Raw genomic sequence first — 22,861 nt, forward strand, 5'->3', positions numbered from 1 at the left:
AATGAGAGTTCCACACCAGGAAACCCTTCTCCTGAAGTCTGCTGTCACCATTTCTGCTTTTGTTGTATTTCCACTAACCTTGTAGCATGGAAACACATTGTTCCTTTGTTAATATGCGATTCATCTCAACACCTGTACTACTCGGTACAACTTCACTCAGTAGGCAGCTCTTAAACAGGACATGCACGAAAATATGGTTACCAGTACGATAATAATAATAATAATAATAATAATAATAATAATAATAATAATAATAATAATAATAATAATAATAATAATAATAATAATAATAATAATAATAATAATCGCTCACTGGTATATAGCATTTTTTCTTTCCTTACTTGTTTTGGGGTAAGCGACTTCGTGCCCATACCTCGCTTATTTCTTTTCTTTCTTAAGTTGTTTTGAGGAAATCGACTTTGTGGCCACCCTGTATATTCTATTGAACCTACTGCTGTAATTGGTGCAGAATTGCAGGCTAGTTAGGGGGCATAGTGGCTCAGTGATAAAGTTTTCAACTCTCTGAGGACTCTCTGCTTCGAGCCTACGTCATGTAATTTTTTTTATGGACAACATCGAGTTTTCTTGCGATTCGTTTCTTCCCACATTTTGTACTCGCCAATTATTTTGTAATTATTCACTATGGTTAATAATGTCTCGTGGGATATAAAAACATAGAATAAGACCACTCTATAATATAACTGAAGTTTAAATGGCCGTTATTTCTATTTTGAAGCCAGTTCCTTATCATTTTAAAAATATGTTTACCACTGTCAAGATGTTAGATCTCTAACTGGACCAGTAGTCGCAAAACAACAACAACAACAACAACAACAACAAAAAACTCATTATGGTTACGTACAACTTTGCGAATCATAGTTTTTTTTTTTTTTTTTTTTTGGTAATAGTTATGGAATCAATTAAAAGTTTTCTTTCTGTCTTTAAGGAAGTTTTGAATACAGAAATGGAGATCACATTTTTGAAAGTGCAAAAAATTTTCTGCGCTTTCTCACCCCCTTCTAGTTTTGAATCCTATGGTTATAAATGTATTTACAACACTCTTCATTTAGATAATTGTCTGAAATAAGAATACAAAACTATTCATAAAATGTAGTCTTTAGGACAAATAAAATATATAGAAATACACTATATTATTTATATATAGGACGTGATTTTTCAATAAAATTTGTCGTAATTCTCACATGTCTAAGGTTATTTTCTTTTCTTTTTCTGGTACAGAAATAAAGTAAACTTGACTAACATTCGAAGTTTAATTACCTCAAAACTTAAAATAAAATTGAGTATTGGTGCGAATATCCCCAATCAATCTTTCAACTGCAACAATGTAAGCTGAAAAATTCATAAAATGCATTTAAGATTAGAGATGAAGTTCCTGATTTGGATTTGTATACATTTATAATATTCTATCTTAATAGTAAAACACCATTTACAAGCATTTATAGAATAAAGTTACTCGTTTTTATTCAATGAATCTTCTGCTTTTCAACTGCTGTAAAGTATACTTACTTACTGAACAATGTTACCAGATCATTACCAAGAATAATCTTTTTATCTTTTTTGCTAGTTATTGTACTGCAGTTTCTGTGTAAATAAATCTTTATGGTACTAGTGAAATAAGTTATACATTCTAGTGTTGTACTAAGATTAACGTTATAATCTGCTTAGATACTTTTTTTTTCACTAAAACAACAAGTATCTTCCTTTTGGTTAGCGTGATATTTTATTGAAGTTCGAAGAAATAAAATACAAGAAGTTCCACAACCAAATATAGTATTGTAAAATGTTACTAACAGTTGTTCAATTAAAATTTAAAGTCCAGTCGTCGTCCAGATTCAAATAATGAAAGTAAAAACGGCGCTTACAAGAACCCTTCCCGGAATGTGCCGAACCTTGTATTGCAACTAGTATATAAATCTATTGTAAGAACAAAGATCAAATTATTATGTGAGTTTTGATCAACATGTGGATACATGTGGAGACTGTTATCATAAAGATTTTGAAATTGGACTTGGTGATCCAGTTTTTCACTGCATGATGTACACGCGTGTACATTATCATATTTTCTTAAGAAAGAGAACATTTCAAGAAATGAATATTATGAAATGTACATAATAGTATCATCACAGATATGTGACCCTTCAGTGACCTTATATCCTGTTTCCTGGTTGGCACATTATCAACAAGTTAAAGAATAAGATTCATCTTATACAATATGAACATTGATTCCAGAAATATATTACGAACTATGAAATATACTAACTTATAATGAACCCCGAACCTTTTATACAATATATACAATGACATCCCAGGTAAGTTCTAAAAAGAGATGAGGTGCGTAAAAGGCGATAAAAAAAAATAAGAAAGAAAAAATAACAGTGAATAAATGTTCATACAACAGTCGAAATGTCGAACTTAATTCTTTCGAATAATCTTTTTCAACAGTTCATTTATCTTCTATTTAGTTATTTATTGTCGGTTCGATAGTATGGATGTAATGCTTGTTCTGTTGCAACAGGAAGGAAATTCTCTCATACTCAATTTTATGGGCATAAGGCACCTTGCTAATATATTTTCACTTTGAGTTATGTACAGATCTGACCATAAGACTACCTGATGGACAGATCTGTGCATAACAGTTTCGACTTTCATTAATGTATTTTTACATATTTATAGATACGCATTTTAATGGTAAGAGCATAACATATTCAGATTATTTAGAAACTAGTCTATTAAAATATTATTACAAATTTGTTCTGGAAGTTTTATAAATCTGTGGGTCCGTACAGTAAATATGTACCCTTTCTTGTTCATTGATATTGTTTTTCCATTGTTTGATGTCCCTATAGGATTACAAGATAGTTTACTTTTCCAAACCATTCGTTGCTCATAGTACTTGGTAAACTTACTACAATTGCATTATGTTGAAATTTGCTTCCGTTGATTGGTTGAATGGAATTTCAACATCCAGTTTCAGTACCGAGGCTATATGAAACGGGAGCTACTGGTTAAAATGGGATCCAACTCAGGTTTGTATAAGATGTAAGGACACCCACTTCAAATCGAATTCGGTACCACGCGTACAAAAAAGAACATGTGTTCACAACTTTGCCATGAAGGTCTATCATATATATTCTTACATAATGAAGTATTCTGAACCTTGCTAATTAACCATACTGCAACAGTTTAAAATGAGTCTGTTGATTTTAGTATAAGAATAAAAATATTTTGTATTATGTCAGTAGTTTTTTTTTTTTTTTTAACAATGACTTCTTTTTGCAGGAAATATGTGATAAGCCGCGCCTTTTTCCTACTAGTACTAGTCCTCAGGGAATTGAACATGGTATGTTGGGTTGCAGTTGGTTTGTTTCGGCGTGCTCAGTTTTGAGTAGTGTAAAAGAACTGTTATATAAGGTTTGTACTCCATATTTTTGGCTTTTTAACCAGAATGTACAATTATTCTGATGAAACGTGTGTATTTTGTATTTCAATCTTATCTTGTTCACGGTCTGTTTTATAAAATGTATGACCCGAAACTCAAGTATTAATCCGTTGATATTGTCAATATATACTGTATATATATATATTGATTTTGAATCTACATATTCTACGGAAACTCGCTGCTCATGTTAAGTATGTTGTCAGGTGATTAGAAAAATAAGTATAAATGGATAGCCACTACTTATTTGTAATTACAAGGATAAACTAACGCATAATCCACTGCAACTCATTAACGGCAAGCACTAGAGAAATGAAATTTTGTAGGTAGAAGCATTGTTTCTTTAACCAGGTAGGACCTAACCTATACCTAATTTTTATTTTCTGTTATTGTATGGATGATCAACGTGATCCTCTACTATGCCAAAGTAAATTATCGAATTTCTCTGCAAATCCGGGCATAACTCAGTAACATCGGTTCATAGTAAGCTGTTGCCATGCAATATTGATGGACGCCGAAGTTTCTAGCATGGAAAATTCTGTCTTTTTAGGGTAGAGCTAAAAGACGGTACACGGGAATTTGGACTTTCCCATCACCTTTTATTATAAAAGTTTCTTCTTGTATACAATAGTAATAAATATTACAGATAAAATATAAGTTTCGCTAGATATCTTCGTGGTTTGCTGGTAAATTTATAGGAGCCCAGTGACCAAGCATCTTAGGACAATATGAACCAAGGCTTTTGCGGCCAAGGTGTAGGTAGATGCCTCTCAATGACCAGGCGTCTTACAGAGGGGGATAAAGCCCAGAGACCAGGCGTCCTAAGGAGTGGTTAAGTGCTTGCAGAGACCAGGAGTCCTAGCAAGAAAGAACTCTCAGACACCAGGCGTCCTAGAGAGTGGAGGATAAGGAACTCTGAGATCAGGCGTCCTAGACAGTGGTGGATGATCAATCAGTAAAGATTGATACATTCTGCAGTATTCCGGTTCCTTTTATCCAGGAATGTTGCTGGCTGCTTGAATCTACGTCACTTGCCGATCGTTGGCAATGATTGACGACGCCTTCTTCGTAGTTGTGTTCTGAAGTGTGTTTACAGCCAGCATGTGGTGTCGGGAGCACACGTGGAACCTTGCAATATGGACAATACAATACATCGAAGTAATAAGTGTCGATGGCTTCGGAAGTTTCAGCGTGGTAACAGGCCACGGACAAATAGAAACGTCAATCATCACAACCGAAGAAAACGCATCAGCCGTTGAGGAAACCATACGGAGAAACAAATGCATCACCACGAAACACATAGGTATGGCAAAACAATCTGTGCTAACATGAATCCAACGACTGGTATACAGTAAAATTTGTGGTCACTGAGATTCATAGCTATTGACAGGGAAGATTATGTACATTAGGAAGAATGTGTATAATAATCTTCTGTAAAATGTTTCTAGCACTATCGGATTTCTATTTGTTTGGACGACTGAAGGCTTAATCTGCGTGGGGAAACAGTTTCGAAATAAGACGAACTCATTGTATATGTCATAAAAATGTATAATGACCAATCTCAAGAGTTTCACGAACGTACATTCGTGACATGAAAATAAAGGTGGTAGCAGTGCAGTGGAGCAAATGGATCATGCTGTATATTGGGTGGCATTTCCAAAGGACCAATGTTTACCTACAAAATTTTATTTCTCTAGTGCTTACTCATTATCGAGCTATAGTGGTTTGTGAGTTACTTTTTGATCGATCTCTCTATTTTTCATCAGATAGAATATCGATTTAAAGGGTGATTTCCTTCGTTACGTTTACATTTAAATTTACGTTATTTTGTAAATGTGCAAATAGAAGATCATATTGAAGTTCTAGAAATAGGATGCAATGTTTCACGCTTTTTATCTGTTCAAATTTGTAATGCAGTTAATGGAACTTTGATGTCTCGTTTCTCGACATAAAGGAGGCTTAGGTTAGATTTCTTTTTAAATATTTAGCAGCAATTTTTTATTCAGTAGTCCGATGTAAGTCTACATTCCTCAAATTTCTTTAAAATTTTTCCATGAACATTAAATGGATTGAAGAGCAAAGAATTAGTGTTAGTTTAATTGCTTGTAGTGTGTATTAACACAATACTAAGAAGGAAATTTAGTGTTAACAGCAGTGGCAGCTCGTGGAGTTTAAAATGGGCAGAGCAAATCCAAAACATTCATTTTTAGGATAATGATTGAGTTCACTCCCAAGCAAAGGTTATCTGTTTTTTGTGTATCATTCTCAGTATTCTGATTTTAGCTGTAACGAATTCCTCTACTACATCCTTAATGAAGTACTATACTTTACTCCAATGACAACGTTGCCACAGCATTTAGCTTTCATTCCTTATGAAATTGAGCAACAATAAACGTAGAGAAGAATAGTTTAACTTCCTTAGTCATCATTGGATTATTATTAACACCATTACACACTCTGTGAATGTTCACAAATATTATTATCATGGAAAACCTTGGAAGGGTCATTGCACTAGATCCATAATTTGCGACTGTACAATAATTCTAATACAATTTGCAACTTTAAGCCCTTTATTCTCGTGTACATTTTCAAAGTTGTATGAAATTAACTCTCAGAGAATTAGTTAAATCATTCATGAAACTTGTAAACAAAAAATAGCTTTGTCTTATGAGGTACACAAATAACATGAAAACTGAGACCTATCATTGGCATTATATAACCTACTTTTAATTCTTATCATGCATGTGCCAACAACATCACAAAACTTCTAGAGATGCCACCCTATTACTGTTACTATTTTCATTTTCACCAATGTCTCATTATAAGAAACATAATTTTCATACAATCTGCGAACACTATCTACAGCACTAACAAAATTGTTGACAGATTCCCTATCTTTAATAGCATCCCTAACTTCTTTTGAATAGAATCAAAGAGAATACAAACATGTGGCATGATATTTTTATAAAACCAAGCCAATAAATAAATTGAGGATGTACACAAATCCTGTTGCTTCAATACGGTATTTCGCGCTACTTATTTCTGTGTCTTTTGTCTTGCTTAAAATATATATATCATATTGTGGGCAGGGCTTGCTAACTTAACATAACTATAACATAACGAAATAGACGGAAGTAACGTAATATATTTGTTAACACATTATATTATGTACCAATTGTAAATTCATATATTTGTTACGAAACACTAATGTTACTATACTTATCAAATAACTATAATGGTACCGTCTTAAAGGAGCAAACTACTTTCTGTTTATCACTAAATAACTTTATGAAGAGATTGATAGGTATATAGTATATTGTAATAACGTTATTACTTTATACGTTAATCCCAAGGCTTGCTGATTTAACTTAACTTTAAAGTAACGAAAAAGATGGAAGTACAGCCAAGTATAGCAATATATTTGTTAAATATTTTGTTATGTACCAATTGTAACTTTATATATTTGCTTCGAAACAATTATGTTACTATACTTATCAGATAACTATAGAGTAACGAATTACATGATCAATCTACTTTCTGTTACCACTAAATAACTTTATGAAAAGATTGATAGGAATATAGTATATTGTAATAACGTTATTACTTTATACGTTATTCCCAAGGCTTGCTGATTTAACTTAACGTTAAAATAACGAAAAAGATGGAAATCCAGCCAAGTATAGCAATATATTTGTTAAATGTTTTGTTATGTACCAATTGTAACTTTATATATTTGCTTCGGAACAATTGTGTTACTATGCTTATCAGATAACTATAGAGTAACGGATTGCAGGATCATTGTGCTTTCTGTTACCACTAAATAACCTTATGAAAAGCTTGATAGGAATATAGTATATTGTAATAACGTTATTATTTTATAGGTTATTCACAAGGCTTGCTCATTTAACTTAACGTTAAAATGACGAAAAAGATGGAAATCCAGCCAAATATAACAATATATTTATTAAATTTTTCGTTATGTACCATTTATAACTTTTATATTTGTTATGAAACAATAATGTTACTATACTTTTCAGATAACTATATAGCGACGAATTAGAAAAAGGTGCCTTCCATTTCAACTCAGGCAAAAAAATATAAAATTGTACCATCACCATCTCAGATATTGTTGAAACTTTTTTGATAGCAACTAGACGTGTTTTTAAGAGACCCATATTTTTTTGTTTTGTCGAAAAAAATTTTCCCGCCAAATAATGGGCCATCAAAGACGGGGAGTACAATTTATGAATTGTAGAAGACATGGAAAATGGTCAACTTCGGAGCTTCACCATTCGGCTATGGAGACAGGTAGATTTATAATTCTTGTTGTGGTATGTACATAGGGATATAAATAAACTATATTTTATTATAGTTTGGTTTGCACATGCGTATCATTTTGTACATAAATTAACAAATGAACGTCAATTTATCTGAAAAGTCGAAGTTTGCGAATTTTTTTCGAGCACTTCCGGTTCGAATTTTAAAATTCTGTTTTCACGGTTGGTAAGACCTAGCTACCCGCTTTCCGAAACAATTTTTGTATCGCTTCTGTATGCAACCGTTTTGTCGCAAAAAATTCGAGAAATTGTAAAATTTTCAAAAATCGCCATTTTTGGGCGCCATTTTCTCGAAAACACCATCTTTTAAAATTCTGAAATTTTGTCAGATGGTTCAATTTTACATGAATAATAAACACACCAAATATCATTCTCGACCAATGCTTCATGAATTAACTGCAGCCTTTTAAAGTTAGCGAAGTTTTATTAACTTTGATGTCACAGTTAGCAACACTGGGAACAATAAAAGTGCAATGATTTGATGATGTTTGTGGTTCACATTCATTAAATGAAGAATAGAAGGTTTTCTTGACTGTTTTTTTTTTCATTATTTTGATCAAGAAGGTTCTCTGAAATAGTAAAATGAGCCTCCCCCTACTCCTTCGTTTTCTTAAACCGAAATAATCTGAGGTGGAAATTACAATTACGAAACTCACAAATTTCAAGTTCACTTACTTAAAATGGTCTTCGGAAACAAATTTTCACTGATTTTTTTTTTAATTTTTTACATGGACCAATCATTTGCTTGGTTGGTGTCTTCTTCGCTAATAGCATGTAACCGTGCATGTGCTCCAATAAGTGTTGGCTCACTCACAACTCGTCCAGGAGTGGATCTAGGGGGAAGAAACTTTTTTATTTTATACATAAATAAAATCGATCTTAGAGTTTGGAGCTCTTAAAAGTAGCTCTAAGTAGCAGTATTACCCCCTTCCCCCTTACAGAAGTCCGTCCTGGATCCGCCCCTGTGTAGCACATTGTCGATAGTCACAAATGCTGAAGGTCCATGTGGAAGCATAAACAGCACTTCAACTTCACGTAATTCATGATTTATTCATAATATTTCTGCTACGCACCACTGATTATCATACATATATGTATATAACAAAAGTTCCTTTTTGCAGATTTCTTAAATCTACACTTTGAATTGCAGAAGTTCGATTTTGGGAGAAGCATGAAGTTAATTCATGGTGACCCGTTACTGCCATAAAAACTTCGCCATTTTCCGAAAGCCAAAGATGACTTCGTTGAATACCAGTTACCGGTCGCATACTTTCCCTTTTTTTCTTCCGGTAGTCGTCGAATTCAGTTCCAGGCAACAAAACGAGAGTAATACCCGGAGTTTGTACTTGCACTATACTCACGAATTCTTCTACGGTTTTAGTGGGGGCGCGGTGGCTCAGTGTTAGAGCGTTCACCTCCGGTGCTTGGGGTCCCTGGTTCGATCCCAGATCGCGCCGTGTGGGCTTTGTGGTGGACAAACACCGTGCTCGTGGGTTTTCTCGGGGTTATCCCGTTTCCTCCCACTTTCTGCATTCCACCATTTTATTCATTTCTCATAATCACCGTCTCCTTTAGCGTAACCGGCATAATCGTGGGACGTAAAACTTAAAGATTTCATTTCATTTTTTTTCTTCTGTGGTTTTAATACTGTGTATCTGTATTTGCCTAAGTTTATGCCGCGTTGCCACATTCTTTACTCCTTCCCCCCCTCTCCCCCTCAATACCGTCGCAGAGACCCTTGCATGGCCGGTTTCACTGCAAACCACTGCTTTATCGGACCTGTCTGCATCTGGAACATCTGAAAGCTATTTTTAAAGTGGGATGCAGCACCATCAGAAATCACTGACACGATTTGGGAAATTGTAGACAGTTATTTTCTCGTATTCAAACCTTTTTCTATAAAATATATTTTCGCTTTTCTTCGAGTATTTTTAGAATCTTGTCTATGGCTATGAGTACATAAGCCGAATCATGTGTTTTATCGTCGTTTATTACATCAAAACTGTCAGTTGTTTCATATTCCGGTGATAACTCTGAATTTCACTTTGCAGAATAACAGTCCAGTTTTCAGCGAAGTCCATATGATGTAAAATAGAATTTGTATCTTGAAATTTTATACGGTGATTTTCGGTAGCAATTAATTCTCTTTGATTTTCTTGATGTAGTCATGAATTACAATTCTTACAGTTAAACCAGCAATGTACGATACGAAAACAGAAAGTGACACAGTTTTTTAACGAGATTATTGTTTTCCCATATGGCATACGTAACACTTTCATTTTCATCAGGATCAATAATTAAAGACTCCACACTTATTACTTCCACTCCAGGACATTCACCACATTCTTGAAGAAGACAGTTGTCATTTTCTACGGATCATACTACTAAAGGAAATAGGTCACTCATGACAGCTTCAATACTGGCTGCACCTTTGATTTGTAGCAACGCAGTAGCAGCTAACTTAAAATTTGCACAATACACACACACACACACACACATACATACTTCCCTCGCAGGTTGCGGACTGACCCACTTTAGTCGAACACTGTAAAATTCCGAGTGACCCATTCTTATGTTGGGATTGTTCTGTTTAAAAAGTCAGTAAATTTCTTTGGAACGCGTAAGAAAACGTTTCGATTTTTTAAAACTTTTTGCCCTTTTTCAATCACTGTAATGACATCGCACTTAATTGTGACTTTGTCTGGAGCATTCCAAATCATCACTGAGGTAATACTTCAGGCTTTTTGTAGATCATCAGAATTTATTGGATGGCCGTTTGAAGTAAAGTTAAAATTTGTGTGTTTCGTAATCATAATTTCCATCTCAAATTATTTCGGTTTAAGAAAACGGAGGAGTAGGGGGAGGTTCATTTTACTATTTCAGAGAGCCTTCTTGATCAAAATAATGAAAAAAAAAAACAGTCAAGAAAACCTTCTATTCTTCATTTAATGAATGTGAACCACAAACATCATCAAATCATTGCACTTTTATTGTTCCCAGTGTTGCTAACTGTGACATCAAAGTTAATAAAACTTCGCTAACTTTAAAAGGCTGCAGTTAATTCATGAAGCATTGGTCGAGAATGATATTTGGTGTGTTTATTATTCATGTAAAATTGAACCATCTGACAAAATTTCAGAATTTTAAAAGATGGTGTTTTCGAGAAAATGGCGCCCAAAAATGGCGATTTTTGAAAATTTTACAATTTCTCGAATTGTTTGCGACAAAACGGTTGCACACAGAAGCGATACAAAAATTGTTTCGGAAAGCGGGTAGCTAGGTCTTACCAACCGTGAAAACAGAATTTTAAAATTCGAACCGGAAGTGCTCGAAAAAAATTCGCAAACTTCGACTTTTCAGATAAATTGACGTTCATTTGTTAATTTATGTACAAAATGATACGCATGTGCAAACCAAACTATAATAAAATATAGTTTATTTATATCCCTATGTACATACCACAACAAGAATTATAACTCTACCTGTCTCCATAGCCGAATGGTGAAGCTCCGAAGTTGACCATTTTCCATGTCTTCTACAATTCATAAATTGTACTCTCGGTCTTTGATGGCCCATTACTTGGCGGGAAAATTTTTTTCGACAAAACAAAAAAATATGGGTCTCTTAAAAACATGTCTAGTTGCTATAAAAAAAGTTTCAACAATATCTGAGATGGTGATGGTACATGCTCTGCCTGAATTGAAATGGAAGGCACCAAAAATGAAATACTTTTTGCTATCACTAAATAACGTTAAGAAAAGATCAACTGAAATATAGTACATTTCAATAACGTTATTATTGTATAGCTTATTCCCAGGACTTTCTAACTTAACGGTATCATAACTAATAATTACCGGAACAAAATGTTTTTTGTTATGAGTGTTTTATCCAGGCATGTGAGAAGGGGAAAATGTCCTCTCCAAAGTTGTAGAATTCCCCCCCCCCCCCGCGTATTTTAAAACAACACTTTCAAGGTTTGGGAGGTGATTCCTAACACAAGATAAGACAAAAAATATAGACGAAAATGTGTCCAAAAATGATTCCTTTCGAAGTTATAGGCTGCCGAAAACATGAAAAAATAATCCTCCAAAACAATGGGAAGTACCCTAGTCGGGTCAGGACTTCACTTATGAACTAGTATCTGCCCTATCCAAATATCGATGTTTCATAATTTGCGGTACTACCTCAACAATTTTTAGAGAGATAGTTGGTAAGTACTTCAAATTATATGCCCATAGCCAAACACCCTCTATAAAAAATGTTGCATGAGTATTTTAGGATTTTGAAACATTGATGTTTGGATATGACACATATTAGTTCCTAAGTGAAGTCTGGGGCCGCGGTAGCTCAGTGGTAGAGCGTTCACCTCTGGGGCTAGGGGTCTCGGGTTCGATCCCAGCCCCCGCCAAGTGAACTTTGTGGTGGACAAACACCGTGTGCGTGGGTTATCTCGGGGTTCTCTCGTTTCCTCCCACTTTCTTCATTTCACTCATTACTCATCATCACCGTCTCCTTTAGCCTAACCGGTATAACCGTGGGACGTAAAACTCAAAGATTTCATTTTTCATTTCCTAAGTGAAGTCTTGACCCGACTAGGGTAAGCCCCTAGTTTTGGAGCTATGGACCTTTAAAGTTCATTTTTCATGCCTTTGACAGCCTCTAGCTCCGAAAGTATGTATTTGTGAACTCAGGTTGGTCTATACTTTTTGTCTTATCTTGGTGTCAGGAATCACCTCCCAAAAGTTGTCAGTGTTTTTTAGAAACACCTTGTATATATAGCTAGTTTCAAATTTAACGTTCAGTTTATGTTTTTCCAATTTGCGAGGTTTCAGTCAATGTCCTTTTCCATATTCCCCAAAAAGTCACATATGTTTTCATGGTACCATTTTTATGTGTTCAATATTATAATCCGAAAAACTTACTGTTAGTGGTTTACTGATGAAAGTGTCAGTAGCAACCTCTCGTTTGAAGGATAATTATGAGTGACTAATCGAGTTATTTGGAAGCATTTCATAGGTATCACAAGAAAGTGATGAAAGAAAGTCTGTAAGCATTCCTGAAGGCAGATTTTGAAGACTATGATAAGCTCCATAATGAAGTTGTGCGACCATATGTGATAACATTGTTAGAAAATTTTGATAGATTTGGGGATACCGTTCGAAAAGTTTCTTTATCGTCCCAAGTGTTCAACTGTGGTGACATTATGCTTATGGAGTGGCCCCGTGTAGCGTAGTCGCTAACTCTCGCCTTCGCTGCGAGCGGTCTCGGGTTCGATTCCTGGTGGGGACACTCGGTCGAAAATGAGGTTTTCCTCATTCACATGAGGCAAATGCCAGGGTGGTACCTAACTTATATGACTCAGGCCACTTCCTTCCTTCCCTTTAGTTGGATAGTGTGCTCGACGAGGGACGAAATCCCTCAAACGTGACGAGCTAAATGCATTGATGCCGAAAGCACAGAAATCTAAATCCTAAAATCCATTTCTATTATGCCTATGGATAACGCAATACAAGAACTCAAATCTTTGTGTGATTTTCTTTCTTTGAATTTTGAGGAGTGTGTACCTGAATATAAGTGTTTTCATTAAATTTTAAAGAAGTGTGCAGAGAAGAATATGAAGTTGAGTGAAATGTTACGCAAACTTCAAGCGGATAATATTGGGGACGGTTTCCTACACTAAGACATCTAGCTGCCATATTAAGTGTGTGTCCTATAGGTAATTGCAAACTTGAAAGATAATTCTCAAGTATGGAACGAATTTGTACTAAATTAGGACAGCTTAGACCATGTCGCTTAAGTTCACTTGTGCTTACGCGCTTTTGGCGTGGGAGACCCGGGTTCGATTCCAGCGGGAGCTCATGTGGGTTGGATTCCACGTTAATCAGTAGGTACACGTCTCATATAGCATCGCTGCTGAACAGGACGTTAAACTCAAAATCAGCTCATTAAGTTCACTTGTGTTAATATTCATGAAAAATGCTCGTGAACTGGAACTTTTCCATGTAAGAAATTGTATCAAAATTTGATATAATCCATCCCCACAAAGAATTGCACTGCCTTTTCTAAAACTTCAAATGTAAACTACGTTGGCTTAATAAAAATGTGTCTTTAAATATTTAGTTCATGGAAAGGTAAGAACCTTTAGATTAATCCTAATATTTTAATAATTGAATAAATATGAATATTTATCTAATCAAAATATTATTAGTAATAATTCTTGTATATGGAGAAACTTTATATTTCAATACTTCAAAATTAATGTATAGCAATAAAGAAGAAAGATACAATTCTCTTAAAGTATACTGACGGTTTCTTTACACACAGTATATGAAGGTATGGGTTGCATAAGGTACATGGATACTTTCCACATTTTTAATTAGTTCTCCTCTAGAACTTAAAATTACCCCCCCCCCCAAAAAAAAAAACGAGACGACTGTATAAAAATGTTGTTACTACTAAAAAGGCATCATTAAAATACTGGCTAAATATTTTGTAATATCGTTATCAGTGTTTCTTCCAGACATGTTTTTGGGGAGCACCGCCCCCCCTGGAGGAGACCAAAATAATACATCTATAATACAATAATAAATAGAATACTACCAACAGTGCCCCCCCTGAATACTAAGTATGCCCCCCTAGAATATTGTTTCTGTAAAAAAAAAACATCGATATTATGGCATATGGTAAAATATTGCGAACAAGAACAATAAACTAAAGAGTGAAAAGTAGCTTTTCATGTATATACAAGGCCACAGGTGTAAAAGCGGATCTGAAAAGGTAGGGGGACACATGACGTCACGCCGTCCCCTGTGCCTATCTTTGCCCATTGTAATATTATTAGAAAATGGGGGGACGCCACGGATAATTCCTGGAAGCGGAGGGACGTCGTCCTCCCGCGTTCCCCCACACTTTTACCCCTGCAAGGGCATAAAATGTATACAATAATGATTGTACGTTTGTGTGTATTATCAAATGCAGGTGTAAGTATGCATGAGCTTGCTACATGTCGTAAGCGTCGGTGGACCACCGATGGGCAACTAGCGACATCTCGCCAAAGATTGGCGGCCCCGCAGCTTCAATGCGCGGTGACTCCACTTCCATTTTGAAAATTATACCACCAGCGACCCACTAGTGCCAGAGACGCGACGAAACGCCAATGAACAACAAAACAACTCCCCCCCCCCCAAAAATATGTTAAATCGTCTATATGCGTAATTTATTTACATTAAGGTGAGTCTAAAAATCAATTTTAAAAGTTTTAAAAAATCACCCCAAGATGGGCGCGAACTACCGAATTTTCTATTATTAGGCACGTGCGCTTCCGACTTGGCCACTGAGGCGATGAAGAAAACGTTGCATGTAAAGGGATAAATACTTGAGATCTTTTTAATTTTGCTAATCAGTGTGCTACTGTAACCGTGCATATTCGACGATAACCGTTTGCGATCAGATAAAATTCGCTCGCCATCCAATTTTATAACAAAATAACGCGCGTCTATTTACTTTATCTCATGATTCTCCCATATTCACTTTCAAATGATCGGTGACAGTTGCCATTTAAATTCATATAATTATACGTACTCATCTCAAGATTGCTCACGCCGTGTGGTCTTTGTGGTGGACAAGCACTGTGTTCGTGGGTTTTCTCGGGGTTCTCCCGTTTCCTCCCACTTTCTTCATTCCACCATATCACCCATCTCTCATTATTACCGTCTCCTTCAGCCTCACCGGGTGATAATTTCAATACCCCGACTATAGATATCTCTTTCGACCCGACGAAACCCTGCCGCCAGTGGCACACTAGCGGCAATCCTTCGACGCGTCGCTATATCGATGATCGACATTTACTGGCAAGTGGGCCACTAGGTGTTGGCAATGTTTACGGCATGGGGTATAGGTTACTACCAGGTATGATGTTTTATTTCTCGGTAACTACTGGCCGGATCTGTACTAAACTTGCTGGGAAAGTAGCTCATCGTCCATGAAAAAAGAAAAACTATACACTAGGTCGTTTGCTTATATCCGACCATATTCGATTCGGTGCTGTTACCTGGTGTATCATACTGGAACTATGGGTCTGTTGGCAGAAGCGGTGTTGTGTGTGACCTTCTAAGTGCGTGAGTGTTATCAAATGTCGTCGAAAAACAACCAGTATGGGCAGATTAGGTAATGGTACTTTTCCATGCTAAGTTTTCGTACGTACGCAAGTTCCAAGTACCTGGCAAATTCCAAATGGAAGAAAGTTGTCACAGTGGATTATCCATATGTCCATCTCACTGCTGGTGCTCTCATTCCGGCAATCATATACCGTGACATTGACGGTAAAAGACACAACAACTTTATTGGTGAGTGTAGGGACAGTTTTTCTCGTGGCATCATGGTTGTTGCGGGATTCAGATATGAGGATAAGTTGATGATACACAAGATAGACAAAAACGTGAATGTGAATGCTAGATACTTCCGAGGGTCTATTTCAACACCTATCTATTGGAAATAGATCCCATAATTGTATGGAATGAGCGCGAATCAGGTGATGTTCCATATAGACAAGACTTCGACTAATACCATCAGAACATTGCTACGGTTTTATCAGGTGATGGCAAAGGAATTGAGAATTTGTGTTATTCTTTTTGAATACATTCCTGTGGAAAGCTCAGATGCCAGCCCAATAGATTGTTGCGCCTTTGGACTGTTGAAATATCTTCAGAGTCACCGACCGCGCACCCTGGTAACCTGGTGAATATCATTCAACTCTGGGCCCTGGTTGCTCTCTTTGATTTTTCTTATAGCGTATTCCAGGACAAAGTTGAATAATAATGGAGACAATGCATCTCCTTGTTTCAGGCCATTCTCCACATAAAAGCTCATGGAAAAAAATCCTATCCGGACTTTACTTTGGGATTCATTCATTTACATAATAATAATAATAATAATAATAATAATAATAATAATAATAATAATAATAATAATAATAATAAAAAAGGAATAACAGAAATACAATCCCAATTACGAAAACAATTCCTTCCAATAAAGAAAAATAGTTGCCATGACGGGATTTCGAACCCAGATCGCTGCATATAGTACCCTGCTTTCACACCTTTTATTTTTTTAAAATTCGTTCCAATGTATTAGTGTTATTGATGGTGATTGTTATTGGTAAGAGAAGGGCGATTTCTACATCAAATATGATTGTTCGCCAGGGGCACCTCATGTCCTTTCGATGTATTCCAAACAAGACAGGGACACGAACACAGAAATATCGAGGACAGTTAAAATTCCGACCTTGCTTTTCAGAGGGATTCGAACACCTAGTAGATTGCGGCTCATGATCCGAAGCCGAAATCCCGAGGCTTTTTTTTTTAATTTTTATTATTTTTGTGGGCTACTCGGCTATTGCCAGCGGCTACACTTCACCAAATTCATCATACGAATATAAAATAAACTAGTAGTTACGGAAGACAAAAATATAACTTTCTATTTCCACACGAGTTGATACAATTAAAAGAGTGCTAAACTAATGTCTGCCGTGTTTCCTTCTTTGGAAATCAGAAGTTAAGGTGATGAAATGTAATATAAATCGAGACCATCGTTGAAAACGATGACGTAGCGTCAACTTGAAGAACGTTTTGTGATATTTTTCTCATTGACGGAGATCTATATAACTTGTTTTTGAGTTAAAGAAAATCTCGAGTAAGTGATTGTGACGTTCACATAAAGAACGTCTCTTTATACGAGCATTAGGATCGTGTGTATAGTCTTACATGCAACGATTATAACTGGCTAATAGTGTGGATGGATGGCGAAAGTGAAGCGGTAGGTATGTGGTTAGCATATTGAACTTCTATTCTGTGAACCCTCGCTCAAGTCCCCGATAGGTCCTTTTTTTTTCAAATGTTTCAATTTCAATTTCAATACATACTCAGACGGGAGGGTCCCACAAGTTGTCACTAAAATCTGATTGCCCCATAGTACATCTGATAGAGAATCATCAGAAATGAACATTAGCAAAATTTAAGGTGCTATGGACCAGAAAGATAGGCGCTAGGAGGCTTCAAAATTTGAATATCCAAAATATTGTATTATAGAATTTCGTACGTTTAAAGTAAATATCTTGAAAACCGTTAAAGCATTCAAAACAAAAATTGCACAATATAATGAGAACAAAATGCCCTATCGAAAACCATAAGCAATGTTGCCATAGGTGAAGCAGTGTTGCCAACTCAGCATAAAATATTTTATTTGAAATAGCACCATATACAAATGTGCACAGATTTAAAATGCACTTTTAACACTAAACATAACAGTGAAGTGTAGTGGTGCAGTGTTGCACGTTATTGCACCTACGTCTGCTGAAAATGTACAATGGAGAAGTTTGATATGTGGCAACAGATGGTAATAAAGTAGTATGAATTTAGTTTAAATGCATAAGACAGATAGTATAACATAACAAAATGTCAGCAGTGTCACAAAATATTGATGCATTTGAAAAACGAAATTGAGTGATACCATTTTTATGTTCTATGTCAGCTTCGAATCTATATAGGAATGTAAACTGGGATCCGAATCACTATGAAAGAGAAAGATTACAATGAAATGTAAGGTGAAAAGTACACTTTGATGCTAGCGGTCTACTGGTCTACGCTTAGTTGCATGCATGGAGAGCATACCCGCGACCGTTCGGTCTATTTGATGGACGGGTACCGCTCAAATGTATCGCACCGCGCCCGTAGTTCCTCAATACGCTATTGAATGCTCGTGCACATGCTGCACCGTCAGAATTTGTCCCCTAATTCTGACTCGCCTAAACGATGTAACCCCCATTCTCTGAGGGAGTGGGATACGCCCACTGCGCGGCCGGACCGAAGTCCTGAGTGCCTACCAGTTGACCTACTGGTTGAGGCAGACTGCTAGCGAATCAGTCCTACTATGCTCTGCAGGCATGGCGCCCGAGCGTTATAGGGCAAGCTCACCTCCCGCCCGTGTTCACCGTTACCCAGATTACTGGGATTGGCTCCCACAAGCTACCGAATCCCACGGTATGACCACAGCCCGGCAGAGTCCAACCAAATCCGGGGCCCCAGGCAATGCCCGAGGGGGCTTGTTCAATGCCGGCCCTGCCTGCCTCGTTCAACTGGCAACCGCCTTGTCGTGTAGAGGTACCACGCACACGTCGAGATACTCCCGTATCTCATCCCGGACCAAATGGTACGTGTTAAGTCACCATTTGAGTTTGGTGCCAGCCCATACCCACAGAATTTCCTCCCTTTAGCAGGATCAAAACCGTTACCCAGATTCCTGGGATTGGGCCCTCCCCACCTCCGTTTGGTCTCCCCGCAGGCAAGAATCCGACACCCCCCCCCCGGTAGGGTCGTGCAAGCAATACTGGACTTCCTCTAATTACGGTAGAGGTACACCGTACATTACCAGAACCAATGACTGATGTAGACCGTTTGCTGAAAGGCAGACATTGTCATTTGGGAGCCGTGTCTCCCCTGGTAGGCCCGCTCAAACAATACGGGGCTACCTATCTTTTACGTGTTTAGGTACCACGTACACGTTTTAGCTAAGCTACTTGTCCGAATCCCAATGGTACGTGTAACCCACCATTAGAAGGGACACCCACACCCTTCCTTCCTTAGGGCCGTTCGAACAATACGGAACCACCTCTAATTACGGTAGAGGTACACCGTATATTACCAGACCCAATGGCTGATGTAGACTGTCTACCTTTAAAGACAATGGCCATTTAAGAGCGGCGGCTCCTCTAGTAGGGCCGTGTATTGCTCACTTCCTCAGCGCTCCTGAGGTACGAGTATGAGTTAGGATACTAAGTATCCCATCTCGGACCCAAGAGAACGCATTACACTCTCCTTGAGGGCAGTACCTACATCATCCTCCCGGTAGGGCGCAGGATCCGCCGACACTCTTGGACACATCAACTACCCACTCTTTTTTAGCGTGTTAGGGTACCACGCAGCCTTCTCTCCCAGACCCAAGGTACGGCCTAGTTGTCCATTTCAGGGGATACCTGCATAGACACCTGGATCAGCGCTAGTAACTGCTGTTAGTGTACAGAAAAGTTTCGTGTAAGTTGGGTTGCATCTGTCCAGGCGTTTTACAAAGTGCAAATTATCTGGACCCCAAGGAATGGAATTAGAACACTTAGGAGGGAGATACTTTTGCTGGTGACTGTACATTTAAAAGAATAATATCACACCAGCGACCCTTAATAGTAATAAAAGAAAGTTTATTAGTAATAAATTCAACGCGCTTAGTTGCTGATACTCTTCGTTTGTGAACGAAAAACCCTGTTCCTAATTGGTGAATTTTATTTCCTTCCCCGTAAAAGAACATAAAATTTCCGGAATTCACAGATCCATTTTCTTCCAACCTAACTTAATGAACTCCTACTAGGTCCATCCTGTATTCCTCTAACTCACTCGTTACGGATTTTAACGCGCCTGCCCTATAAAGACTTCTAATATTCCATGTTCGAAATCTCATGTCCATTTTCTTTTGCTAGGGACGTGCAAAGTTATCAGTTCCGGTCCAAGGCTTCTGTGAGTGTTTCTGAACACATACATGTTTTTTACATGTAATATTTTTAAGTAGTCATATCATTTTAAAGTATAATATGTTTTGTCCTTACAAACATTCAGTAAATATAATCATCGCAAACTTCTGTCTACACACTCTCTTTGTAAGATATCAAGGGTGACTTACTGATAAGGTGGCACTATTATAAGGACATTGTTGATAAGGGCAAGAGTAAACTGACATTTTTTAACATAGGGCGAAAGCATACATGCCCATGAGACATGACGCGAAATACGGAAGGCGCGAATAGAAATGATGAATATGACTTCGCAACTTGTCATCAGTTTTTATTTACATTACGATATCCTTCCACACCAAAACCCGTTAAGTTTTTTTCTTTTATCTTATGACGTAATTTTTAGCCCTTTTCTCAAAACTCTTGTCTGAAGGGGATTTGGCCTATAATTTTTTCGTCTTACGAAGTCTTTTGGTGATTGACACATGGAAAGGAACAAGACGGCGAGAGAAATTTTCTTGTACCTTACATGACATAAAGTTTGGCCCTTTTTCAAACCTTCGGGGTCTTACTGTAACCAAAAGCACCCGGTTTGACGCGCAAGACTTTTTCTTACGTTCCCGCCGACCTGCACCAGATATAGGGGTGAAACAAAACAATTTGTACCTCATGACGTGATTTTTTCATGTGCTAGCTCCCTGTCCAATACTAACTCCAAAGGATAGATAGTTTTTTTTTTTGTTCCCTTCGTGTAACGTTTCCTTTTTCTCGGTAGTGGTAAACACAACACTCGAAACATTCTGCTCGATCGCCTGAAGGCAAGACAACACAGAGCAGCAAGCAAGCAAGGGCTACCTCTCTTAGAACGATTTGGTGCTGCCAAGTTTCAAGCTACGTCTTATCAGCAACATGCAAACTTGAGTAACAGTAGCGAGACAGGTGCAATTATTCCGGTGCAATTACCGGGGTATAAAATCATATGATAGCACAATAATATTTTACGTTTCACTTCTAGACAGTACTTTCTGTGAATCGAAGCAAAATAGAAAAATCTATTATTAACAATAGTCAGGGCCGGCTTTAAGCCGATTGGACCGATTGCTCCTAACCGGGCCCTGCGCCTAAGGGTGCCCCGTGCTATTGCCGTCTACTCTACCCTCCAGTCTAACCTACTCTCTAGTAACGTTTTAACAACGTATTGGGCCGCAGAGTAAACAAGTGTGTTGTGGTCCCTATGACTAAATTTTGTTCCTAGTACATGTACTTAATACATGGCATTTTGCTCGCGGGGCCCCGGCCAAGTGGTCATGGTACCATTAAGACGGCACTGCTACTCTCGGTTTTCAAGTACACAACATACGTATTGCAATACATGTACACCTTGTCTCAAAAAGGTTGAGCGCATTCTTTATTGGTATTTTGAGGCAAAAATTTTCTAAGTCCAGCTTCGGGTATCTTCGGGAAAAAGTAAGCCAGGTTCGAACCTCCAAGCCAGCCTTTGCAATCGGGAAAAAGTTTGCAGATGTGTTTTTCTTCTTTTAAATATAATAAGACTTGTTACCAAGTGTTTAAAAAAGCAACATTGATTGAAATACTTAATGATACAATATTTCGAAACCTTTTTTTTTTTAATGTTAGCACATGCTTGTTTGTCATTTAGCTCTCCATACGTAATGGAACATTTAAATACGTTAAGGAATCTTTCCATATGTAAAAGAATGCTCAAAGTTAAGAAATAGAACATAATTATCGCCTGAGTACTAAAATAAAAGTCAAAGTAGAACAGAAAAAGCGTTTGTAATGGATATGAATGTCATAATTATCTTGAGATCCGTTACACCTCGCTAGAAGGTTGTGTTAGCTCATTGGTAAGCTGTCGGATTTTAAATCATAAGGTTGAGGGTTCGAATCCCGTCTAGGCTAATCCTTTTTTTAAAATTATATTTTCCGCAATGCATGAAAAATTATATAAAATAATTACATTAGAATACATAAGTTGTGTATATATAACATAATCATTGCAGAACATAGTAATTATTATGTTTAAAATATAACATCTGAGATAATTTTCACAGTAGGTCGGTATTATATATGAGGATGTAAATACAAGTTAGGAAAATCATTTAATAGCAATAAATAAGTTATGTAGTGTATTTATTTGCATCTATTTGTCATACAGATGTAACTTCTCAATATTCTCATTACAGCATGTCATTTACATTCGTGAAATACAATATATTCCTACGGATATAGAAAGTGTATAAACAGAGTATCCAAAGTCGTAACCTGCTTCAAGATACATAACTTTTCCCGATCCCCTTAACGTCACGGGAAGAAACACAAATTCTCTTTAGAACGGAATGTCGTTACTTAGAGTCTCATTCGAATACGTTGAATATGCTTTTGTATATTCATCTCTCTCTCTCTCTCTCTCTCTCTCTCTCTCTCTCTCTCTCTCTCTCTCTCTCTCTCTCTCTCTTTCGCTTTGTTTATGTGTGTGTGTATGTGTGTTGC

General features: G+C 37.0%; 1 protein-coding gene across 1 annotated transcript in view; it reads left to right on the plus strand.

The window, feature by feature from the left end:
• Window positions 1-22,861, plus strand: part of LOC145692962 (calpain-5-like) — a 106,138-nt gene that overhangs the window by 20,305 nt on the left and 62,972 nt on the right. The window contains exon 3 of the mRNA XM_081768557.1: window positions 3,301-3,432. Coding sequence (XP_081624683.1) covers window positions 3,301-3,432 — 132 coding nt within the window. The remainder of the gene's footprint in view (window positions 1-3,300; window positions 3,433-22,861) is intronic.

The sequence above is a fragment of the Thermobia domestica genome, chromosome 8 (assembly GCF_964235325.1).
Source record: "Thermobia domestica chromosome 8, izTheDome1.hap1.1, whole genome shotgun sequence".
Classification (NCBI taxonomy): domain Eukaryota; kingdom Metazoa; phylum Arthropoda; class Insecta; order Zygentoma; family Lepismatidae; genus Thermobia; species Thermobia domestica.